This window comes from Selaginella moellendorffii, unplaced genomic scaffold (assembly GCF_000143415.4).
Source record: "Selaginella moellendorffii unplaced genomic scaffold, v1.0 SELMOscaffold_10, whole genome shotgun sequence".
Taxonomy (NCBI): Eukaryota; Viridiplantae; Streptophyta; class Lycopodiopsida; order Selaginellales; family Selaginellaceae; genus Selaginella; species Selaginella moellendorffii.
The window spans coordinates 931,635-956,354 of NW_003314271.1; the positions used below are offsets into that span (position 1 = coordinate 931,635).

General features: G+C 45.3%; 7 protein-coding genes and 1 non-coding gene across 9 annotated transcripts; 5 read left to right on the top strand and 3 right to left on the bottom strand.

Annotated features, from left to right (window-relative positions):
- Window positions 1-6,138: 6,138 nt before the first annotated feature.
- On the bottom strand, window positions 6,139-7,144 carry LOC9631280 (protein DR_1172). The gene is made up of 3 exons (XM_024673261.1): window positions 6,871-7,144; window positions 6,514-6,783; window positions 6,139-6,438 (listed from the first exon to the last, which is right to left on the bottom strand). Exons 1-3 carry the CDS (start codon window positions 7,042-7,044, stop codon window positions 6,235-6,237), a joined length of 648 nt encoding a protein of 215 aa, XP_024529029.1. The 5' UTR covers window positions 7,045-7,144; the 3' UTR covers window positions 6,139-6,234.
- Window positions 7,145-7,455: 311 nt separating this feature from the next.
- Window positions 7,456-9,147, top strand: LOC112345824 (pentatricopeptide repeat-containing protein At4g02750-like). Its single transcript, XM_024673336.1, has one exon. The coding sequence runs from the start codon at window positions 7,456-7,458 to the stop codon at window positions 9,145-9,147; it is 1,692 nt and encodes a 563-aa protein (XP_024529104.1).
- A 271-nt stretch (window positions 9,148-9,418) lies between these two features.
- LOC9650109 (pectinesterase) lies at window positions 9,419-11,310 on the top strand. The gene is made up of 2 exons (XM_002968090.2): window positions 9,419-10,360; window positions 10,430-11,310. Exons 1-2 carry the CDS (start codon window positions 9,496-9,498, stop codon window positions 11,113-11,115), a joined length of 1,551 nt encoding a protein of 516 aa, XP_002968136.2. The 5' UTR covers window positions 9,419-9,495; the 3' UTR covers window positions 11,116-11,310.
- Window positions 11,311-15,786: 4,476 nt separating this feature from the next.
- Window positions 15,787-15,858, bottom strand: TRNAM-CAU. Its single transcript has one exon. It is a non-coding gene; the product is annotated as a tRNA-Met (tRNA).
- Window positions 15,859-15,946: 88 nt separating this feature from the next.
- LOC9650110 lies at window positions 15,947-16,644 on the top strand. The gene is made up of 2 exons (XM_002968091.2): window positions 15,947-16,343; window positions 16,405-16,644. Exons 1-2 carry the CDS (start codon window positions 15,999-16,001, stop codon window positions 16,579-16,581), a joined length of 522 nt encoding a protein of 173 aa, XP_002968137.1. The 5' UTR covers window positions 15,947-15,998; the 3' UTR covers window positions 16,582-16,644.
- On the bottom strand, window positions 16,573-18,379 carry LOC9631282 (aspartate-semialdehyde dehydrogenase). Its single transcript, XM_024673485.1, has 10 exons — window positions 18,087-18,379; window positions 17,943-18,028; window positions 17,779-17,878; window positions 17,592-17,714; window positions 17,402-17,533; window positions 17,251-17,346; window positions 17,098-17,199; window positions 16,960-17,046; window positions 16,838-16,905; window positions 16,573-16,767 (listed from the first exon to the last, which is right to left on the bottom strand). Exons 1-10 carry the CDS (start codon window positions 18,366-18,368, stop codon window positions 16,686-16,688), a joined length of 1,158 nt encoding a protein of 385 aa, XP_024529253.1. The 5' UTR covers window positions 18,369-18,379; the 3' UTR covers window positions 16,573-16,685.
- A 47-nt stretch (window positions 18,380-18,426) lies between these two features.
- On the top strand, window positions 18,427-21,167 carry LOC9650111 (anaphase-promoting complex subunit 7). The gene is made up of 17 exons (XM_024673079.1): window positions 18,427-18,600; window positions 18,656-18,724; window positions 18,781-18,831; window positions 18,896-19,036; window positions 19,097-19,159; window positions 19,229-19,344; window positions 19,393-19,477; window positions 19,527-19,586; window positions 19,635-19,680; window positions 19,728-19,801; window positions 19,877-19,927; window positions 19,986-20,189; window positions 20,241-20,285; window positions 20,333-20,426; window positions 20,473-20,618; window positions 20,672-20,901; window positions 20,953-21,167. Exons 1-17 carry the CDS (start codon window positions 18,529-18,531, stop codon window positions 21,098-21,100), a joined length of 1,695 nt encoding a protein of 564 aa, XP_024528847.1. The 5' UTR covers window positions 18,427-18,528; the 3' UTR covers window positions 21,101-21,167.
- LOC112345755 lies at window positions 21,155-23,527 on the top strand. Of its 2 annotated transcripts, none has more exons than XM_024673080.1 (11): window positions 21,155-21,382; window positions 21,427-21,465; window positions 21,518-21,635; window positions 21,695-21,756; window positions 21,807-21,874; window positions 21,923-21,972; window positions 22,025-22,094; window positions 22,151-22,274; window positions 22,319-22,435; window positions 22,484-22,888; window positions 22,945-23,527. In XM_024673080.1, the coding sequence occupies exons 1-10, from the start codon at window positions 21,176-21,178 to the stop codon at window positions 22,574-22,576; spliced, it is 948 nt and encodes a 315-aa protein (XP_024528848.1). In that variant the 5' UTR covers window positions 21,155-21,175; the 3' UTR covers window positions 22,577-22,888; window positions 22,945-23,527. The 2 variants fall into 2 exon arrangements, with proteins under 2 accessions (XP_024528848.1, XP_024528849.1); XM_024673081.1 differs by having other exon boundaries at window positions 22,484-22,880.
- The last annotated feature ends 1,193 nt before the right edge of the window (window positions 23,528-24,720 follow it).

The window sequence follows — 24,720 nt, forward strand, 5'->3', positions numbered from 1 at the left end:
AAATAATAACTCTTAACCATCATTTTCTAAAATACAGTATTAAAAAGAGGCAGAAAAAATATTAAAACTTAAACATCCTTAAAGGAGATATTCCAATTTAAGTAAGTTAAAAACAGTTATTAAATAATATAAATAATTACAAAAAGTTTACAATATAATTAAACATCAACACAATTTTGTTATTTTACTTTAACACATTATAATGTTATTATTGTATAGTCAAAATGCCCATTGATTAGATGAAGATTTGAATGTCTTAATACTATTATAATGGGCTTGAGTACAACTACAAACTTCCAATCGTATGACTATCAAAGTTTCAATGTTTACAATGATTCAAGAGTTTAATATCTATGCTAGATGCTTTAGGATTGTTCTAAGTCACCATGTGCTCTTGTCCCTTTGCTCCTTAGGCTGTACACTCAAGAGTCACTTTGTAATCCAGTTCTTTCACTCCTTGGTTGCAAGCTACCCAATGCTAAAACTAGTATGCAAAATGGAGCCAAATGAAATCTAATGCTATTTTAGCATATTGATGATATAATGCGAAGATATAAATACTCCACCAACTAGTATAGTGTGGAACTTATGCTTAGACTCAAGCCAAACCCAGAATAAAGACAGGCACGCAAGCAAGAGTTAGACTATACCCTAGATTGGTTGGCTATGCTTGATTTACCCATTATCCCTACTATACATTTGAAACCCCCCATAGCCCCACCCCCGCTATGAGGAACACATGCTTTGGGCTTTCACCCTTAGCTACCCTTAGTACCAAGAGTTAGTTTTTGGGCCAATTTCGAAATTTATTAAATATGGAATGTTTTTAGATTGCGAATTTGGACACAAGAACAACATTATTGTGTTCAAGACAATGTTTACATTCTGTAGATATACCAAATGAGCAGATCTAAACACTTTTCATAAATAACATATGGGATCAGAATGATACTAACATAAAAGGCATGATAGTGAAGGTGTTTAATAGATATGATAAGCTATCATCCAGCAATATTAAGGGACTAGTCTTAATATGCGAGGGTTCTTGTCACTAGCCAATGCAAAACACAAGAAGACAGGAACTCTTTACCATGCTAAGTATGCTTAGCCAATAGCATATAGAAATTCCGTCCTTATGCTCGTTTGGTTTAAGTACACTTGAAATGCCCAATTAACTTTAGTACCACAAGAGGGATTGATAAAGGGTCTAGCAATACCAACTTCCTGCCATCATGGCAATAAAGAAAGAATATCCGAAAGGACTAGCCGACAAGTAACTTTTGATACCCGAAGTCACATTTGCGACATGCATTGAGTCGTCAGGCTCAGTTTCGGGCAATATCAATAATCAGTTTAGACTGGTTGGAGGATGTTCGAGTTTTATATAGAAGTGATCCATTGGCAAAAGCAATCTTGCACCATGCGGAGTTGTTAAAGCAAAACTTTGGTAGCAAAGTAGCAAAAGTTGCTAGTCATGTCAATGTGAAGCTTCACTTATCAGTTTGGGATGGGTTTATTTTCTATAAGCAAGAAAGATTATATATTCCTTCCAAGGATTTACAACAGTTGTTTTTGTGGGAACATCATGATGTTTCAGTAGCGAGATATGATGGAAAATAAAAGACTCTTGCTTCATTGAAAAATGAATTTTTCTGATTTGGTATAGAAGGTGATATAGTAGATTATGTCCATTCTTACCCTATATGCCAGCAATGTAAGCATAGAACTGAGAAGCAGGCTGGGAAGTTGCAGTGCATTTCAACACCGGCATGGCCATTTCAAAATATGACACTTGACTTTATCACTTGCTTACTAAAGTCTAAAGGTTATGATATTTTATAGTGATTATGTATCACTTGTTAAAGATTCCACACTTCATTCCAACTATGGAAGAAATGAATGCGAAGCAAGCAGTAAAGCTTTTTTTCCATGTAGTAGTACAGATTTATGGTTTTCCCAAAGGGATGATCTCGAATAGAGATTTGAGTTTTATGGGGAAGTTTTAGGGCATATTGTTCCAGTTATTCGGTACCAAATTGAAGTTTAGTACAGCTATTATCCTCAAACTAATGGGCAGATTGAACGTGTGAATGCTCAAGTTCAGGATTATCTGCATTACTATGTCACGGCAAACCAACATAACTGGGTTGAGCATTTGGGTACAACAAAAATCTTTTATAACAACACATTTCACAGCACTATTGGCTATTCTCCATGGGAGATACTACAAGGGAATGTTCATGGGGTTTCTTAATAGATTGTTATACCAAAGCTAATGTCTGAAGTGTTGGTCTTAACTATTGAGACTTATGCGGAGCAACTACACTAAGGTTGGTCTATAGTTACTAAAGTGATTGGACAAGGCTTAGGATAGGTATCGACATGATAAAGATTAGCATCATCGGAATGTATCTTATCAAGTGGGAGACCAAGTGTGGTTATCTTCCCAAAACTTAAATATTAAAGGATCTTTGTCCCAAAAGTTATTACCAAAATATGTTTGGCCTTATCAAGTGTTGAAAAGAATTAGTGATGTCTCCTATTAGTTGGATATTCCACAAGAGATGTCCAAACTTCATGATGGGTTTCATGTTAGTTTACCCCATATCATGAGGATCCTAGCCATTCTGAGGATGTCCATCCAGCTCTAGATGTTGTTGATGGTGAACCTAAGTACGAAGTGGAAGCTACTTTGGGTACACACTAGGTTAAATGTTTCAAACATCAAGAGTATCTTGTTAAATGGAAGAGTTACCCAATGTGTGAATCTAATTGGGAACTGCCCGTGAGCTTGTTACAGAGTAAATAAAAAATAATTTTTGTTAAATCTTGCAAATCAATAAAGTAATATATTTCTATAACATCAAAAGATTCATTTCTCTCATTCGATGGTTCTTGGGTCAATGTCGGCAAGTTGACTTTGGTACTTTGGTGCATGGTACAATCTATAATCATAGGGATAACTATTATAGACTGATCACAAATCCCCACCTTTCTCTTGTTGACTCATTTTTGAAAGAAGCGTGATCATATAAACAACTTCATCTACCAATTTATAATATTTATCTAAATCTTCTCAACGGGGTTGATTTCTTGCTTAGGGGAGTTAGGCTTCTGGCTCCCTGCCTATGTCCCTACGGGTAGGAATGTATCATTCCTTTCTAAATTGAGTGGTATTTGGAGCAACAAGGGTGGTTAACTTTGTTTTGTCAGTGATGGCTAAAGCGTGTTTAAGTCTTAACGTCTTTGGATGTGAAGGAGAGGTAGTTCTATTACTCATGTTTCCCACATAGTGTCTTTCTATTAACTTTTGGAGTTATTTTTTTGACGGTTTGCTAGACTCATGTATACATTAATGAGGACATCCATCTTCCTTAAGGGGGGGAAAGTGTTGCAAATGTGACCTCAAGTAGCAAAATATACTTGTCAACCAGTTCTTATAGACACTTTCTCTTACTGCCATGACGACAAGTGGTTGGTACTGCTAGTTCATTTATCAGCCCCTCTTGTCCAAGTGTTAATAAACTAAATTTAGCATTTGTATTTGGTCAGATGAACATAAGGAAGAAATTCCTAAATGTCTATTTAGCCAAGCATACTTGGCCCGGTTTGTTAATTCTTTTTTGCTCTATTTTGCACTAGTTTGGCAAAAATCATCATGTATTGAGTCCAATTCTTTAATATTGCTATATGATAGCTTACCATGTCCACCAAATACCCTCACTATCATGCCTTATGTGTTGGTTTTGTTTCGGATGCATATACTATTTATGGTAAGTGTCTAGATTCACCTAAAAGGCATATCTATAGAATGTAGAGAGTGTTATAAATTTTATGATGTTGTTCTTGCTCCTTGATTCATGATCTAACATCATCCCATATTTAGTAAGTTTTTATGCTTATTCCAAAGACTAACTCCTGGTACTAGGGGTGAAAGCCCAAAGCATGTATTCCTCAGAGGGGGGATATAGGGGGTTTCAAATGTATATTAGGGATAATGGTTAGAATGTATGTCCGACCATTTAAGACATTAGTTTGGTTTCCATTAGGCTGTATCGCTCCTTGTTTTTTGTCTAACTTGGGTTTAAACCTAAGCTTCATGCTGCTTTAGTCAGTGGAGTACCCTCCTCCTCACATTAGGTCACTAGTATGCCAAAATCGTGCCAGACACTATCTTTGCATGCAAGTGCTAGATATGGGGAGCTGGTACTTGTACAATTGTATCAAACTCTCATTTTATAATGTAATGGGCTTGGGGTTTAACTCCAAATTCAGATACACTACATCTAAAAGGACTAGCCAACAAGTAACTTTCGATACCCGCAGTCATATTCACAACACTAGAAACCTATTAATCTCCATATAGAAACTCCATACTAGTGACCTAAGATTCATCGATGGAATCATCATAATATTGTATCTTGGAACTTAATCCTCTCTTGCTATGCTTAGAATGGAAGAAGCGAGAAGTCTTTTGAGATGTTTCAGGAGAAGAGGCTAGATGGATCTTGTCAGCTAGACACCATCACCTTTAGCACTCTACATTATATTTTGTTTTATATATCATCCTCTGTTGTAGAGAGGATGCTATATTGGGGCATATTCTCAAACACAAGCCCACCTTTTTTTCTACAATGCAATGTATGTTTATGAAGGTCTAAGATGACTTTTACTAATGGTTGCTACCTAAACCCTAAGTTTTAATTTAGTAAATATGAAATGGTGAATTGGGTTTAGAACACTTTTTACATTCTATAAATATACCTATTAGACAGATAAACAGTTACCATAAATAACACATAAAGCAACATGATATAATGCTAGTAAATTTATATGAAACACATAATTTACCTAAGACAACTCATCTAGAGGATTCAACTTATAGAATACATCACCAACTTGGTTCAACACTTAATAAGGACTAACATATCTTTGTAATAGCTTTTGAAACAAAAATCCCTTAACATTTAAGTTTTGTAAGGATAATTAAATTTAATTTCCCACTTGATAGGTTATGTTGATCTTTATCACGTCAATACTTATCTTGAGCTTTACCCATTACTTCAGTTGTGCTCCACATAAATCTCAATGGCTATAGATTTTACTGAAGTAATCTTATATTTCTATATTACCATACATAAAATTATGGATAAAATTTTAGAATACATATAATATCTAAAATTTATCCATAAATAAATAAAATTTCTTGTTATATTATTTATGTGTTTGAATTTAAATGTTTTATTACTTTTTTTTAAAATAATTTTTAAAAGTAAATGAACAGAAAATAAAATAAGTGCTAGTGTGTTACTATTTCATTGGATGCTTAGACAAATATATTTTTAAGAAAAAAAAATTTCTCTTGAATTTTCTATTCTTAATAGTAGAGCATTTATTCAATTCAACCCAAATAATTAGTTTATTTTCTTATTTTTTATTTTTATCATTTTAAAATACAAAACTTATGAATTATCATTAATTAAATAGATGTTTATAACAATTGGAACATGGTCTACAACACGTGGCAGCAGACAGTTGCCCGTGCAGCCCCATCTAAAAATAATTTTAAATCTATAATTCTTTTTTTAAATGTCATAAGCATATAATATTTCTTTGCAATAAATAATTTACATAAAAAATTAGCAATTTGTAAAGTATGCTACTTAGTTGCATACATTCTAGCTTTTTAAAAATTCTCCATACAGAATTTTGGGGGCCAGTCATAGGCTTGGCTCGCAAATCCGATCGTAGGAACAGTGACCGAGTCCCACAACTGTGGTAGTGTCTTCAACAAACGGGACTGGATCATTTCTTCGGCATCAGCGTTTCGATTCACTTTCACTCCACCACCCCGTCTCTATGGCCATGAACTATGTATAAACTCATGAAGGAATATTTTCCTCTTAAAGAATGAACAGAAAGTAATTTCACAGCTGCAGCCAAAAACACAAGCACAGAATGCTTAAACTCAAGACAGCAAAACTTAACCAATCTACTTCTAAGAGATGACGTTATCACCATTTCATGAGATTTGAATTCTGGCTTTCCCCCGATCTTGGTGAAGCTCGTACTTAGGCAGAAAAATAGGGCATACGTTTTAACACCGAACTGGATCACTCCAGTGCTTGGACGACTAGATCAAGAATGTTCGCTGATATTTGTAAGTGTAATATCACTTAATTTATTTCTTTTCCCGAGTGATGAATTTTCTGAAGTATACACATTTCCCAGTTTCTATTGGCTGATTTTCCGCTTAGCATCGTCGGCAGTCTTCTTAGCATCCTCGCTCACGTTGCTCGCACCCTTCTTCAGAGAGCTGGTGGCATCGCTAGCCTTGTCCTGCGCCTCATCGCCGCTGCCCTTGATCGCCTCTCCAGCGCTGTTTAGTTTGCTCTTGACGTTCCCGGCCGCATCCTCGAACGCTCCAGTAGCCTTATCCTGGATCAAATCCAACACCCATCACCTCGCGTCACAGAGAGGAAAACAAAGGAATGGGATTTCGACTAGACTTACTTTCCAACTCTCAGCGTCACCTTGTAGATCGGAGCTCTTGCCCTTTGCGTCTCTCTCAAAGTCCTTGCCCTTCCTCTGGACATCGTGCTTCGCAGAGCCAGCAGAGTCGGCCAAATCGTCGAACTTGTCCCTGGCACCGCTGGTTGCGTCCTCCGTCTTGTCCCTGGCGTCGCGGGAGGCCCCTGTGACGAAATCCGAGGTTTGATTTGCGGCATCCTTCACCTTGTCCCCGACTTGAGATGCAGCGTTCTTGACATCATCCACAATCCCCTGCGCGAGAAGAGAGGAATACAAGTTAGACTCGATCAAAAGATCATCGCATTGATCGATGGGAAAACAGAGGGAGAGTAAACTCACATCATCGGCCGCCCTGACGATGCAAACTCGAGATCTTTGCCTCAAGCTCAACTGTGGAAATCTGGCTGCTCCTGTGCTGACGCTCCCGCGGCCAAAGCTGCTGTGACTCGGTGGTGCAACGCTGATGTTGCTCGCGGCTAGATTGCTCACGCTCGTCGTCATCGCCAATGCCATTGCGTGTAGGAAAAATTGCAAAAGATAAGACTGTGTAGTGATTCACGAAAGATGAGATGTGATCGCGAAAACTGGATGAATGAGAGTTGCGTTGGAACAGCGGGATATATAACAGCGTGAAATAAATTTCAGGAGAATTTAAGGCTATCGACACTTGGAAAATTTTACAGCAGGTTGTGGCGATGCAACACGTTGCCACGTCCAAAGCTGGCCATGCAAGAGACGCGTGTCTCTTGTAACATGAAAGTCTCGATTGAGATTTTAACGCATGTGAAAAAAATCAAATTTTACGTCAATATCAGGCATGTAGCATATTCGTTCGTACATTCTTGTAACCCCTAGGTCGGGGGATCGAAACCCCTCATTGAAAATAAGACAGGTCGGGCGATCGAATCTTCTCTGCTGGAATGGATGGCCGACGCTTCGGCAATTCTCAAGCTGCTAGATTCTTGCCGGAGCGTCCCCACTCTCCACGGATCGATCGAGCCCTCACTCGATCTCTCCGGCAATACATTCCTCGCCAACAAGCTGATCGAGGTCTATGGCAAGCTCGGCAGCTCCCGGCATGCCCGCCGCGTCTTCGATTCGCTCAATCGCCGGGACCAGTTCTCCTGGGACTTCATGCTGCTCGCGCACACCAGGAATTTCGAGATCGCCGACGCCGCGGATCTCTTCCTCGCGATGCCCCGCAAGCGATTGATCTCGCACAACATCCTCCTCTCCGCCTACACCCGGGCCGGCGCGATCGAGGAGGCCCGCCTCCTCTTCGATCGCATGGCGCAGCAGACGCTAATCTCCTGGAACTCCATGCTTGCGGCCTACGCCCACGCCGGGCACCTCGAGCGCGCCAAGAACACCTTCGATTCCATGCCCGAGAGGGATCTAATCTCCTGGAACACGCTCCTCTCCTCCATCGCCCAGCAGAGCGATCGCCCACACGACGCGATCGCCCTCTTCCACACGATGCCGCAGCACAATCTCCTCTCCTGGACCGCGATGCTCGTCGCGAATTCTCGCCAGGGATCGCTCGACACTGCAAGAGCAATGTTTGAATCGATGCCACAGCGCGATGTTGTGGTGTGGACGACGATGCTCGTGGCTTATGGCGAGATCGGCGATCTATCCAGCGCTCGCTGGTTCTTCGATCGAATGCCCGAAAGAGATCTAATCTCTTGCACAGCGATGCTAACAGCATATTCCCAAAACGGGCAAATAGATCAAGCCAAAGCACTGTTTAACTCGATGCCAAACATAAACATGGTTGCCATCACTGCGATGTTGGTTCTTAGCGGACAGACCGCATCTCTCGCGGATGCCGAGAAAATCTTTGACCGGGTCCCGGAGAAGACCCTAGTATCTTGGACTGCGATGCTCGCAGCATATGCCCAGCACGGGCATCTGGAGAACGCCAAGCAAATGTTTGATTCCATGCCTTTCCACAACACTATTGCCCACACCGCAATGCTCGACGGATATTCCCTGCGAGGGAATATGCTCGCGGCCGAGGAGATGTTTGATACCATGCTGGAGAAGAACACTGTCGCGTGGACGTCTCTTCTCTCGGCAAATGCTCACAATGGAAACCTGCGAAGAGCCACGAAGGTTTTCTCGACAATGCCGGAGAGGAGTTGCAATACCTGGAGTGCGATGCTGGATGCTCTCACGTTTAAGGAGCGTTCTCTCCAAGTTTTTGATGTCTTCCACGGCATGAAAACGATGGATTCGCCTGTTGATGCGAGCTTCACGTCGGTTCTCATTGCCTGTAGCCGGGAAGGCAAAGTCTACCTGGGAAGATCCATCTTTGTGTCGATCAGGATGGACTTTGAGCTCCACCACCGCAGGCAGCACTACGGATGCATGGTCGATCTTCTCGGGCGCGCTGGATATCTCAATGAGGCGCTGGAGCTCATCGGGAGCATGCCTTTTGTTCCGGAAGTTTGGGAGTGGACGTCGTTTCTATCCTCTTCTCGCCACCATAACAATTTCGCACTGGGCGCTTATGCCGCGACAAATGTTCTTCGTTTGAATCCCAAAAGCAATGCCTTTGCGCTCCTGGCAGAAGCGTGTTCCAAGCACCACCAAGACTTAGACTCTCCACTTTGAAAAACACAAGCTTACCAAGTTTTTCCTCGCAAAAGAAAGAAAATCTTTCGTTCTTTAAGACGCGGGCAGAGGATGGACGGTAATTTTCTCCTGGTATGTTCTTCCGCGCCTCTAGAAAGCCCGACGGAGAAGCAAGCTGACTGTTAGAAGTAAAAGGAAGCTCTCACGTGATTACCATTGATGAGCTATTGACTTTGATCGTTTTTTATACGCCGAGTCCAAGTGAAGAGCTGGTTCTTGCACGATCTTGATACAATAAGCTTTAGCCAGTTTGCCTGCACGATCAAATCGGCTATGATCGCAAGAACATTATAAAGAGGAGCTCCATACCTGAGTGAAGAGCAGCCAATGGATCGCCTACACTTCGCTTGGTGCTTGGTATTTTTCTTTCTCGCACAAGTTAGCAGTGCTTCATCTGATGTCTTCGATCCGATAGCAGTTCCTGATATGTGCAAAAATGCCAAATATGAAAAGCTGTGCCTAGAGTTAGTAGCGCAGAACCATACCAAGGATGCTCTAGTAAGGCAAGCAATGCTCCATGCCAAGGACGGGCTCCAAGAGCTGAGGCATTCCTGCAAGAACATGAGCAGCAGTTCAGATCACGGCGAGGGGAAAATGCATGCGGCTCTAAACGACTGCTCTGGGCTGCTCGAAGATGCGTCGGAGCTTGTAGATGACTGTCTCTCTGAAGGCTACTATTTCTCTACGACGGCCAAGCTGGAGGACATCCAGACATGGATGAGTGCAGCACTTACAGATTGGGATACATGCATAGACGGCTTGAAAGACGCTGGAAGTAGCGGAAAATCTGCAGCACGCAGACTGGAGAAACAAGGAGCCGAAGTGAACACCATGATCAGTACAGCTCTTTCTCTAGTTGCTTCAATGTACCCACCTGGAACGCACCCAAGTCGGTCTTGGCTGAGAGGAAGAATTCTAGCAACAGCATCCACACCATTTCCAAACGTCACCGTTGCAAAAGATGGAAGCGGCCAGTTTTCCAGCATCTCGGCCGCCATCGCAGCAGCACCTACACAATCAAGAACGAGGTATGTCATATATGTGAAACAGGGAACATACGTTGAGAGCTTCGAGGTTCCAAAGTCAAAGCCCAATCTAATGCTCCTCGGAGATGGAATCCGCAAGACAATCATCACAGGCAGCAAGAGCGTCCAGAATCCTGGAGTGACAACTTTCACCTCGGCAACAGTGAGTAAGTGATAGAACAAAAAACAAGTTCTAGCAAATCTAGAACTACGTATGAACTGACAGATCTTTTCAGTCGTGTCGGGAAACAATTTCCTGGGACAAGGGATCACCGTCCAAAACACGGCAGGAGCAGTCAATCACCAAGCAGTAGCACTGCGAGTCACCGCAGACAAAGTAGCCTTCTACAAATGCTCCTTCGAGGGATTCCAGGACACACTCTACGCGCACTCTCTCAGGCAGTTCTACAGCCAATGCCGGATCTATGGCACGGTCGACTTCATCTTTGGAAACGCGGCAGCCGTGTTCCTCAACTCGGAGCTCGTCGCTCGAGTTCCAATGACCAACCAAAAGAACACTTTCACAGCACAGGGAAGAACTGACCCAAGCCAAAACACGGGGTTTTCGTTCCAGGGATGCACCGTGGATGGCAACGCGGACCTCAAGACCGCGATCCGGAGCTTCCCAACGTACCTGGGCAGGCCGTGGAAGGAGTACTCGCTCACCGTCTTCCTCAAGTGCTACCAGGGGGACGTGATCAATCCCGCGGGATGGCTGGAGTGGGACGGAGATTTCGCCCTCAAGACGCTCTTCTACGGGGAGTACCAGAATCAGGGCCCCGGATCTGGAACATCGCGGCGCGTGTCGTGGTCGACGCAGATCACTAGCCAGGACCAAGCGAATCGATTCAGCGCTCGGAATTTTGTGGCCGGGCAGGAATGGCTGCCCCAGACGAGCTTCCCATTCCAGCTCGACGTGTAAGCCCTGGGCTCCTACTGTTTGAAAGTTTTTTTTGGGCGGGAAAAGTTTAGGGTTCTTCATTTTCTAATTGCCTTCCCACAGAGATTTGCCACGGTGGGACAACTGCCACGAAACTTTAGGATGAGGATTTGATAGTTCTCAGCAAGCCATCAGGATTGGTCCAAGTACTACTGTCTATGAATTATTTTCTTTTCAGGGTGGAAGTGAGTCTAGTCTCCATGATGAGCTTGGCTCTTCAGTTCGAGTACAAAGAGCCTCCAAGACTGGTACTCTTTTGCTATGAAACGTACAATGATCTTGCTAACGATGTAGGCTCATCGTCTCGATGAGTCTTAGGCGGCACTGTGAAGACACTGAAGATCCAGAGCTTCTTAATGCTCAAAAGACACATTTCTGTCCTAGGCAAAGACACTTTATTAAAGTTACATTCCACCGGAAATACCTAGCTCTAGTGATTGGCGCTCCCATTTCAGCTCCTCTTCTGAAGGTACTACGCTCTCGTTTGATTGCTCACAGATGTGAAAGTGTTGCACAGATGGTGCTGGAAGATGGAAAATCCGGGCTGACCCCAAGTCCCAAAACGCGACCCAAGAGTATCAGGTTTTGAAGCGTTGTGAGGGGACTCTTTGCGATTGATTTTTTCGCTTGTAATTACCTTCTTTCCCTGTACAGGGCTACAACTACGTCCACATTCATCCAGCTCCGCGTGCACTGTGCCTTGGACTTCGGCGGAAAGAAACATGAACGCGGTGGACCCCAAGACATCAAAGCGTGGGAGGAACAAGACATCTCCACACAAGGGAGCTTCCCATCTCCCGCCTGCGGAAGAAAGCAGGCGCGGTGGACTTCGGCCTGAACCCCGAGCGGATGGTGAAACTTGTTAGTTAACTCTCTCAAGGTTGATCAGCACAGGCGTGCGGTGGAAGTATCTGTTCGTGACCAGAAGCCCAATGTGGTGGAGGTGGTCCCTTTCCAGCTCCTGTACCATTTCCTGATCCATCTCCTGCCAGTGGCCAGTTACCCGAACTTTAACACCACCAAGGCTAAGCGCCTCTCCCACCTTGTGTCGCTCATCTGAGAACACCACCAGCCTCTTGTAACTTCGAAATAGCTGCTTCCAATATGCTCCACCTTTTCCTCCTCGTCGATCGCCACCTGGTGGAGCTGGCACACACCTTCCAGCGTCACCCTCGCCGGCTCTATCCGCTTGCAGCCTGCAGGTACAGGAGGAGAGTGCACAGAAATAATTGCATCCTGATGCCGATACAGAACAGCCTTCACCTGCGAAAAGCAAAGTGGATTTAAAACACGGCGAGAGAGCTGAAATTTAAAGTTGGCATGACCATACCTTATGAGCAGGCAGCTTCTCAACCTCCACAACGAGCACCCGGCGCACGTCTCCCACCTCCATGCTCAGGAAGGAGCTGGGTGTCCCAACCAGAACATCACAACACTCGAATCCTCGAACACAACCATCACGGTTCAGAAGATAATATCACTCAATCCAGGACAAGCTGCAGCTTCTGCAAAAACACTTGAAAGATTAGAACGGGTTTATAACGCAGCTCAGACAGATGCTCGTGTAAGACGGCAAGAAACTCACCGTCCATGCGGGCTGGTGGCTTAACCAGGCCGTGAACTCTTCGTGGCTTTATAACTTTGCGTGGAAGGCAGGGGACCTCAGTGACATGAAAGAAAGTGAACAAGACATCCTCAAGCTGCATCGAAGAGAAACGAATTCTAGACACGGATTGGATAATTCTCAAAGAAACGGGAGCGGACGGAATGTGTATATGACCAGCGCAGCAAAGGTGCAGCCAAACATTAGGCCTGATAACGCAAACTCACAAGCTTCCTCTTGGGTCGCCAACACAATGTCTAGACCACGTATCATCCACTCGTGCTGCTTAACGTTAGGCGAGGATACCAGTCATGTAGTGTGGACATTCGAAGGTTTTGAACAGTGGATCCCGTGATAACAAGCACCCCTTGGTCATGCCAAAATACCGCAGCAGCTCCAGGCTCCTGAGAACAAACGGAGTGTTCCTAATATTAGCTGCAAGCACAAACGCAGAGCACATTCTTAGCAAAAATCGATCGATCTTATTTGACATACCGCTTATGTACTTAGTACAAATACTCACGACAGGAACCATACATCTGCGCACCCAAATCCCCCAAGCTTGCAGAATCTGGCGACTAGTGAAGCAATCGGTGAAGACTGCATCATCGCTGCAGGCTCTGTGCAGAGAAGCAGGAGCCGCCATCGCGCTCCCGATGAAAAACGCAGACATCTGGATGGATCGAGCTGCTGTGTCATATTTTAGGTTGGTGGAGTCCGTTTAGCGGCTAGAGCTTCCGTTCTTTGCAATGCACTGTGCCCCACGGACTTTCGGCTGCCTTGATGAACACAAATGATGCTTGAGCCATGCCCCCATCATTGATGGTATTCGGGTAGCACAGCGACAAAACAATTCGGAAGTACACATTTACTAACAAGATGTCTCGAAGTCTTCGGACTTCTGCTGCCAGATTCGATCTGTCTTACTGTTTTTCTTGCAGGTTGTGGTGACCGACATGTAAGAGAATCCTGAAACACCCCATCTTATTACCAGTGTTGCATTTCCAGGCCAGCTTATTCAGCATGACAGAGATTTTGGACATTCAACTCAGGGACAGATGTAGCTTTCTTCCGGTTTTAGACGATGTAAGTTTCCAAATTTGTGACTACAGAGCCCACAAAACATTAGTAGTGAACTTTCCAAACAGCAGACCATTCTATTTTGCTAGTAACTTTGCTTGCAAGCTGAACGTCAGCAGGCCATGTCAGAGCACCTTCCTACTTTTCCTGTTCATCAGAAGTCTCTCCGATACTGGTGAAACTGCCTTTCACAGTTATCAGATACAGGCGTGGTGCAAGAGTGGAGCTCCTCCAGAAACTCTTGCAGCTTAGCCAGCTCTTTCGGAGTCACAATGTTGATAACGACCTTTGCACCGTATGTGCGATCAATGCCACAGTATGATGAATGCTTTGAGCTCGGATCTCCCCACGTTTGCCTCGCCCCTCCCGGTGCTGGCGAATGCAACAATCAAGATCGTCTGCCATGCAAAGACAAGAAAGAATGCGTAAATTGGCCGCTCACGTTCCAAGAGCTACATTGGATGGATTCTCAGTTTACCTGGCTACGCTATACTTGCGATGTTGGCGAGCCACAGCCACTGAACCGCCCAACACTCACACTCGTAGCCGCACAGCCCATGTCGTGCACTTGCTCTTGCTGTCGCTCGTGGGTGGAGCATATGTTTATAATTTATAAGCACAAAGTTTTTGTTTTGGATTCTCTAGAATATTCTTAATAACTGCGAATCGTTGTTTTACATACATACCGGTAAACGAAAGTCAAAGAAGGTGGTGAGGAGGTTTCGATCCTCCGACCCGTGGGTCACGTTAGAGAGAGTGCGATGGATGATCTAGCAAATGAAGTGCCGCTGATGATCAAGGGCCTTGTCGGCGGCCATCACTTGCACAGCAGCGCCAAATCCTCCACCGCTACTTCGCCCTGGGTTGCAAGTTCTACAACATTTACATCGAGACCATGTTCAACTATCCATTTAATATTTTGAAGCAGGTTTTTGGTTGAGATGTTTTCAGGGGTAATCTCATGTTTATAATTGAGGTGCCTTGCAAAGTTGTTGGTTACATTCCTCTAATCTAGCAAAATAATATTAACAAACTTAATAAGAAGTAGATGGAGCCAAGCAATACAGAAACTGGCCGCTGTCTTCCTCGCTCACATCCATTCTATACCACTGGAAGCTAACCTGGTCAAATGCAAGGATTGCCTGGTCCATAAGGATAGCCATGTACTTGCACCCTTTGGCATGAGCAGGATACATGGATCCCACGTAATTATCCGGATTTCCGATACCTTTGATTGTCCCACCGGTAAATCTCAACCTGATCATCCACAAGCGGTACAGCATAGTCCCCAGAATACACAACCAGGAGCATGAGCTCATTGTGGAAGCCTTTGAAGCACCGGCAAATGCCATTGGGAAAACCCCAATTCTCATACGTGATTCCCTCAGGCTTTGTGAAACCGGGGTGTTGATACAGCTTATCTTCTGCAAAGTCGTATACATCTCCCAGCGGAGTTGCAACACGGTTGTCTACATGGTACGCGGCTTCCCAGCCCCCTTTTTCTATACGCTCCACGCGGTCGCATGAATCCATCTCCCTCTCCACGTTGCAGCTCTGAACCCAGACCTTGCTCTTTGAAGTGTACATAAACTTGTCAACCAGGAGCGTAAACTCCCCAGCCTCTGGAGCGTCCGCAATCAGATAAACATACAACCAGAACCGAACCGTCCCATCCTTGTACCAGTTGTAGCCAGGATGCCAAGGGATGGGTGCCCAAATCCCAGTCAAGGGGCTCCCAACAAGCCCCTGCTTCAAATCAAAATTCTCCACGTACATGTGGCCATGATTTCGAAACCCTCCTCGATCCTGACAGGCCTCAACTCTTGTTTGTGAGGCACCCACGCTTGCAATTCACCTGAGCTCGGCACCAGCACTAGAGACTCGCCCGCAAGATCCCTGTCAATCTCAACCGGGGCCATGTTAGTAAAAGGTGGTCTTTATTTTAGGGTTTAAAAAGGGTCAGTTAGATTTATCAGAGAGAGGTTTCGATCCTCCGACCTGTGGGTTATGGGCCCACCACGCTTCCGCTGCGCCACTCTGATCTTTACATAAAAAAATAATTAAATATCATTAACGACCTTTTTCCTTTTTCGTTTTTTTCCATGCTATCTGGCAAATTCTCAGAGAGAGAGAGAGAGAGAGAGAGAGGGGTGTGTGTGTGTGAGAGAGAGAGAGAGTGGCGATGGAGAATCCAGCAAAGGAAGTGCCGAAGGTGATCGAGGGGCTCGTCGGGCGGCCATCGCTCGCGCAGCAGCGCCAAATCCTCCACCGCTACTTCGCCCCGGATTGCGAGTTCTACCACATTTACATCAACACGCGCGGCCTGGAGGATCTCTCGTCCATGTACCAGTTCGCCGAGACCATGTTCAACTACCAGGGCGTCAAGTTCCACACCGTCGCCTACGACGCCGCTCAGGAGGTGGTGGCGGTGCGCATGACGGTGCGCATTCGCCCATGGATCCGCCTTGGCACGCCCGTGGATCTCGAGTTCTTCACGATGCTCGAGCTGGAGAAGTTCCAGGACGAGGTATTGGATTCTTCGTTTTCTCGAGAGTGTTGGAAATATTTTCTTCTTGTTCTTCTTGCAGGATGGAAGGGAGCTCAAACGCATCAAGGTGCAGCGAGATTTCTTCCAGCGATCGCCTCTGCTTCAAGCCATCCCCTTCTTTGGAGAGATCTACTCGTGGAATTTGTGGAGGGATCTCCTCGGCCGCGTGGACGCTGCCTTTTTCCGTCTCGTCCAGAGATTGGTGGCATGGGTCTAAAGTCTTGCATTGAGAATGGAAGTGAAAGAGAAACAAATAAAAAAAATCTTCCTTTCTGATGAATATTTTTTTTTTTTTTGCCTGTTCTTCGTGAGCTCCCACCATCACCAGAGCTTTTCGGCGATTTGCACGGCGTTGAGAGCTGCTCCTTTGCGTATTTGATCGCCGCACACGAATATGTCTAGCCTGATAGAAAATGCGAGCGTTTTCCTGGCTGAAATCCACAGTGCAAACGGGAAAAAAAAATTGTGCTCACCCGTGGTGGCCATCTTGAGAGAGATCGCGCCGTATCCTTCCCACAGCAACATCATCCGTGCTCGACACCTGGGGTTCAAGAAAGTGAAAAGTCTAAATCGAATCAAGTGTAGAACTCAGTACCTTTAGTGGGGTTGGAAAGGAGTTCGCATCCCTGTCGTCAATCACTGTAACTCCATTTGCGCTGGACAATATTTGTCTCGCAGTCTCCTGTTACTTCGTTTCAAGATCAAGATAAGCGATCGTGAATAGCAAGTCTACCTCGTCCACTGGCTTTTCGAATTGTAGATTAATGCTTTCGGCGTGGGCTCTCATCACGGGGACACGAACACAAGTAGCTGTGACACGGACTTCATCGTCATCCTGAGACACCATACGTCAAACTACAAGAAATAGCCAAGGAAAATAAAGTACCCAGATTTTTCGCGTTTCTTTCACAAGCTTAAGCTCTTCCTCGTTGTAGCCATTTTCCTTGACGGACGAGTTGTGGGAGAAGAGGTTGAAAGCGTACTGTGAGAGACAAACGTTAGCCATTCCTAAAAACCATATTATTTGGAAAAACCACCTGCTGGTTGAAAATTTTGCACGTAGGCTCTTTTCCTTCCAGGACCTCACGCGTTTGCTGCTCAAGCTCCGCCATGGCAGCGGCACCAGCTCCACTCGCAGCTTGGTAAGTGCTCACGACCATGCGCTTTACCTACAAACATCCAGTGTTACTAAAGCTTGGAAGCAGCAGGAACACATTCTTAAATCACCTTAGCGTGACGATGAAGAGGTGTGACAGCCATGAGGCAGATTATCGTGGAACAGTTTGGGTTGGCAATGAGAGCTCCCTTTTTGTTGCTCAATCTTATGTGTGCCATGGCATCTGGATTTACCTGCATTTTCTCTACAAATCAGCATTGAAAAACGCAACCAAAGAGAACTAACACGAACACTTGCCTCAGGAATGACAAGAGGAACACCATCCACCATTCGAAACGCGGAGCTATTGTCGACAACAATCACACCTTTGTCGACCGCAACTGGTCCAAATTCCTTGCTGCAAAGCTTGAGAGAGTTAGATTTTTCCTTCTCTAGCGTTAAGTTTCTCAAACCAACGTTACCTGATAGATCCACCAGCACTGAAGAGAGCAATGTCGACACCATTGAAGGATTCATCCGTGAGTTCCTCCACGACATAGTCCCGGTCCTAGAAAAGTAAAAAGAATCACGATCGATCCACGAGTGAAAGAAAGAGTTTCACACACCTGGAACGTCATGTGTTTGCCGGCGGATCTCTTGCTAGCCAGGAGCTTAAGCTTGCCATACGGAAAATCGCGATCGTCAAGAACACTAAGAAATTCCTGGCCGACGGCGCCAGTCACGCCAACGACAGCCACAGTCGGCCCATTCTCGCTCAGCGCCATCGTCACGACGCCGCATTGCTTGCGCCGGCTGGAGATTACAACCCTGTGCTGCGATCGCTGCGAAGACGAGGAGAGAAACGAAGAGATCTGGATGCTCCCGGGCTGGAGCTTGAGAAGCGCCATCACGTAAAACCCCAGTAGCCGCCATCACAGCAGTAGGGTTCTTCGCTTTTATATTTTTCGTTCGTGGAAGAGTGAAAGAGAGAGAGGCGCATTTCCGAGAGACAAATAAATTTCCAGGGTTTAGGGTTTTCTTGGATCGATCGTTGCCGCGGGCACGAGGATGATGGAGATCCTGCGCGAGCAGATGGGATTCTTGCTCGATCAAGGCTTGCACGACTCTGCAGAGATTTTGGTAGAGCTTTCTTGGATCTATTCGTGTGATTTTGGAGTGAATGGCGGCATTGCAGGGCTCGTTTCTTCTGTGCGCGGCCGCGTCCAACAACGATCTGGCTCCTACCGTTCGCGCCGAGAATATGGTATGGAGTTTCTTTGCGGGAGTGATCGCTTTTGTGAAATCTTTCTGTCGGTCTAGGTGTTGTTTGCCGATGCTTTGTATGGAAGAAGAGAGTACAAAAGGGCTCTTGTAAGTAGCGTTTTTTCTTTTGTTCCATGCTTGATCTGGTTTGTTTTTGTTTCCTGCTTTTCAGAACTTTTATCGGCAAGCATTACAACAATGTAGAGTAACGTTGAAACCAAACACGGCTGTCACGAGAAGCACTCTTTCTTCGACAGGAAGTCGACCATCGTCCGCAAACTCAAGTTATTGTGGTACTATCAATGACAATGAGGTATGCTTCGATTTTCTACGTTCCAGGCATCACTCTCGTTTCTCTTGTCTGTGTCTCCAGGTGAAGTACAAAATAGCTCTCTGTCATATGGGCTTGCGCGACACTCGCTCGGCTCTTACAGAGGTTCGTCTTGCCAAACATCTACAAGAGACAGAATAAATCCAACGCACCATCTTATCCCAGTGATTGCAGATGGAAGCCATACCATCAAAAGCCAGGACGCTGCGTATAAATCTCACGCTAGCAAAGCTCTACCGTGTTACGGGCTACGACCGAGCGGCGGTCGCTTCATATCGAGAGTGTCTAAGGTAGTTTCTCAAGTACTATCTGTTTGCTCTTTATCTGTTTTCTGACAGGCAATGCCCATACGTCTTGGAGGCCATTATAGCACTGGCTGAGCTTGGAATACCTGCGAAAGATATTCAGCTTCTTTTTCCTCAGGTATGAGAAGTACTTACATTTTGGAACTTATTTTTTATTTTATATGCAGACTCCTAGCAAGGTTGCTCGAGCACCCTCTGATGGTCACGAGTCTTCACGCTTACTACAGGTATAATGAAACAGGTACTGTTCGGAGTCTGATATATGTTTCCTTCAGAAACTTACTGAGGTTCATTGCGGGATTGCATCTTTGGACTACAAAGGTATCTATAATTTCTATGTTCTTGTAGTTAATTTCAGTTTCCTGTAGGAGCTTTAGAGAATTTAAACCAGCTCGCACAACGTTTTCCAAATAACCTACATGTTTTACTAGAGACAGGGAAGGTAATCGCTTATGAGAGTTTTCTGTTAACCGATAGGAAAAGTTCATATTTCGGTTAAATGCTCACATTCTGGCAGGTTGAAGGAGCTTTGGGGAGAGGCGATGAAGCAGTTCACAGCTTTGAGAAGGTGAGACCTTTTCTGTTTTCTATTACGTCGATTAATGCGTACGAAGTTTATGTTCCAGTCACGGCAAGTAGATCCCTGTAACTTGACAGATATGGACGAGTATGCGATGCTGCTTAGAATGAGAGGTGATACTGCCGAAATGAACCGTCTAGTTTATGACCTGCTCAATGTTGATGCCGGAAGGCCGGAAGTATGGGTCTCATCTGCTGTTTATTGGGAAACACGTGATGACAGAGTTCGCGCTCTTAGTTATGCTGATAAGGTGACCGCTATTCTTCAGGTATCATATTGATTAATCCGTGTTCGCTTTCAGAGTATACGTGTTGCTGACCGTCATACACCGGCGTATCTTCTGAAGGTACCCATATTTCGTTGAAAATAATCTTTTCTGATCCTTTTTTGAAGGGGAATCTATCTTTATCTTTGAACCACTCTGAAGCTGCTGTGATGGCTTTTAGAAAAGCTCAATCTTTAAAACCAGATCTCCGATCCTATCAAGGTATGAAAAACCGCAGAGCTTCGTGTATTCACTTCTTGTGTTGAAGGTCTTGTTAGATCATACCTTGCGTTATCGAAGAACAAAGAAGCTCTCTGTGCTGCCCGCGAAGCCATGAAAGCTATGCCTCATTCTGCCAAGGCTCTCACCCTCGTAGGTGATGTTTATGCACATGTTCCGGAAGGTCGAGAAAAGGTAAAGCAGCAAAGTTCCAAGATTTTTTACATGCCATGGTTTTTAATTTCCAGGCTCGCAAGTTTTACGAGTCTGCATTGCGCCTAGAGCCGGGGTATCTTGGTGCTGTGCTTGCGTTGGCAGACTTACACAGAATGGAGTCCCGCAATGAAGAAGCTACACTACTTTTGCAACGTTACCTGCAGAACTGGGCAGATGATGCTTTGCACACGAAGCTGGCACAGATACTGGCGCTCACAAACAAGCTGGGAGAATCTCTATCACATTATCAGGCTGCTCTGAGGTAACATGTCATCCTTGCGTTTCAAGTAATAATTGTGTCGAATTTTTGCAGCATCAATCCGCAAAACGAAGCAGCAAGAAAAGGCTTGGAACGTTTGGAAAAACAAATGAAGGGAGTGGATCCTGATGCACTTGAAGAGGACGAAGAGAATGAAGCAGAAGATGGAGAAGGGGACCCCGAAGAGGCCGAGTTCCTGTAGTAAGTTCCATTACAGCTTTTACATTACTACAGATTTTTACCTGTTGTATAACACTACCATTGGCTTACTCTTTGTATGGCGAGCATCGCTGGGCTCCGCCCTTGCTGGAGTGATAATCACAGTACCCAGTTGAGGCATTTTTCCAAAGAGCACGGTATCCTTACTGCCCAGGTTTCTAGCAGACGAAAGAAATTGAGATTGAGATGCAAGGCATCCTCGCAGTCCTCACAACAGCAATCTAGTCTTCTCAGCTTCCTTTGTCCGCTACTCAAGCTCATTGGGGTATGTAATTATCTTTTTTCTGCCATCAAACGTCTTCTGTCTAGAGTGGCGATCCATCGGCACCACGGAATGGTTTGCTCGAGGTGTGGAAGTTTTTCTTCTTTTCGACTTTCAAACAAGGATTGATTTATGTAGTCTGCGACGTCCGGAATTGCAAGCTTGGCAAGGCTGCCTTGGGGAAAGAACGTCAACACGCAGATTGTATCTTCACGGACGAAGCAACCACTTGAGCTCTTCAAGCTCTACGAATTCGGTAAAGCTTAAACTCTCGCATTTTTTGCTCGCCTGTTCATTTTTCTTGTTTGTATATAGAGGCCTGTCCCTTCTGTAGACGAGTGAGAGAAGCATTGACAGAGCTCGATCTTTCTGCCGAGGTAGTGTCTCGCGGAGGTTGCAGATGGAAACTTTTTCAATCTTTGTGTAGGTGTATCCGTGCCCAAAAGGATCTCGAGTCCATCGTGCGTTTGTGAAAGCGTCTGGAGGCAAAGAGCAGTAAGTGATACACTCTTGTCTGTAACAGATTCTCATCGAATATGACAGGTTTCCATTTCTCTTGGATCCAAACACCGGCGTGTCAATGTACGAGAGCTGTGAGTAATTTTTCTTTTCATCACAATCAGCTTGCATCAATGCCTCTCGCAGCCGATATTGTCAACTACTTGTTCCAGGAATATGGTGAGAGAAGAAGGCCAACATTCGGGATTTTAGAAAGGTAACAAGTTTTACTGAAGTGTAAACTCTTCGGTATTTCATCATAGTGTGTTCCAGCACTTTAGTCACTGGCTGGGTTCCGACGATAATACGAGCAGGGCGAGGCATGTCACTGTGGAATGGAGCATTGCCAGATCCTCCACAGAAGCTCCTTGAGCTCTACTCATACGAGAACAACCAGGTAAAGCGCTGTGTTTTCAAAGAATTCTAAAAGTTTTTTGGTAGTTTGCAAGGCTCGTAAGAGAAGCCCTGTGCGAGCTGGAACTTCCTTACATCCTCTGGAACACGGGCAAAGGGTCACTTAATTGCTCCAAGCTCAAGCAAATCTCGGGTTCAACACAGGTAACCTTTTGATCTATTTTTTCCCTTCATTATCATTGTCAAGAACAGGTTCCATATCTGGTTGATCCCAACACCGGCATACAAATGGCAGAGTCTCTTGACATAATCCGCTATCTCTTCGCTAACTATAATTCGAAGTGATGTTGATGCAGAGTTTCCTTGGATTGATCAGCTATCATCGTGTTTGGTACTAATAGTGTATCGAGCTTTACTCCCAAGAACAGCGTAGGAAATGGCAGTTGCTACCATCAGCAAACGGAGGTACCAGCTAAACAGCAGTGTTCCCACAACTATGGACTGGTTGGCTTTCTAGAACGTACGAAGGAGTGTACTAGAGAGAGAAAGAGTTTAGGGCAGGCATTCCTTTTGTACCCCATTTTCAAGAAATGAGGCATTTGGTGCATCACCTGGTCGCTTTTCTGCTACCGCCGGGAACGAGCTCAAGGTTGGGAGGTATGGGTCATGATGTGGGGATCGTTCGTGATTTGGGGTCGTGTCCTTCTTGGTAGGAAGAGAGGAAATTCTGCTTCGCATGCATCCAGGATGTCACGAAGTGCCCTGGGGGGAGGGTGTGATGTCCTGGACTGAGAAAACCCAAAACGATGGCTGGGACAGCAGTGCTTGGGCAGAATTCGAGAGCTTTGGATGCGCACACAGTGGCTATCATCCCTGGACACATTGATGAAAGGAAAGTGTTAGGTCTTTCTTTCTTGACTTCTCGACTCACTGACCAAACTTTTTGTGACGAGGTTTGAAGTTCTGGAGAGCAAGGACGAGCTTGATCTCATTGGACAACAACCACCAGAACCGCTGCGGCAGTTTAACCAGCGCTTTCAGTCTTATATTCGTAAATTCGTCCTGTGTGGCGACTTGATACGGCTGTGCATCACTTTGCCAAGTTCCAGCCTTCTTGGATTGGTCCTTATCAGGTACTTTCTCGTGCTGGCACTAATTCGTATTGGCTAGCAGAGTTGACGGGCAGGAAACCACCGAAGCCAATCAATGGAGTTGATCTCAAACGGTATTTCTTTTGACTGGTACAGTTCACGTTTCGTTTCTATTCTTTTAATGCTGTGAGTGTCTTTGCGAGAACTGTTTTGTTACTCACAGGCCCGAACCTGATTCGGGAGCAGGACACTGTCTCCTGGGATAAGTTCTGTCCCATTCGCGATGCGGAGACAGCTTGTTGAGGGGCACGATCCTGTGGTACGTAATGCTTCTCTCTCCCCTGTCTCTTGAGGTTTCCGATCGTCACAGTTCTGAGGTGCATTCTTTGTCTCAAATCGCTGAGAATGTTAATCTGCATTTCCTTGCTTTCTGTCATAACTGTTACATTTGAACTGCTTTCTATGTTTTCTTGTTCCGTGGTCTCGTTCGTCTAGTTGTGGCCTGTCGTTAACAATCTTTCACTGGGGATGGCCAAAGCGCTTGGTCTCTCTGGCGTTGGAAAGTTTCATGGCGGTTGGTTCTCGTTGACAGTTGGCCAAGTCGCTTGGTCCTTTCGGCTTGTCAATCGACTGCCTATGACGGGCTGCTTCAAGGATGGATGAGACACGGGAAAATTTGTGTGATGCCTTTCTGTGCTTATTGTCTTTCTTTCATACCATTGCCTCGGAGCTTGAACATCGATGCTACCTCAGAATCTTTGACTTTGGACCTTCAATCATCTCGAAAGGGAAACTGATTGCGGTGCTCCTGGCTCATGTGGAGTGGTGCCCCACTTGAGTACCTTGTGGCTCATTGGTCCTCGCCCTTCCTAGGGGCTTGGGCCTTCCCTTCGGGATGGAAGTGGGGGGTAGAGATACCCATACCGAGCCGTTAGGCCACAGTGTTTCACCCCAACGTCCCGAAGCAAGTGCTGCACCCAAGGCTTGGGATTTAAAGGGTCCCATGATCAAGTCTTGTGGTACCAAGGGGTGTTAGGAATCTGGAGGCTTGGTGTGCTTGGCTGCTTATGCCTGCGGGGAGTGTAGCCGAACCTTAAGTCCAGTCTAACCCGGGGAGGGGGATTGGGAGAGATTTGGGACTCATTCGCCCCTTGAGAGTTGCACACCATCAACACTGAATCTCTTAGTATCTGTGCACTTGGGACGTGCTTTCCCCAGTGAGTTGCCAAACTGGTACAATCCGAAAACGTACGGGAGAGTGTTATAAGAGAGTTTAGGGTAGACATTCTTTGGATGATGTTAGTGCAGAGGTCATGAAGGGAACCGCCATGGAGATGTGCTCCAGGTCGAGATAGCTTCGTGTCGGCTGGATATGCAGTGGAAGTCGAGATAGCTTTG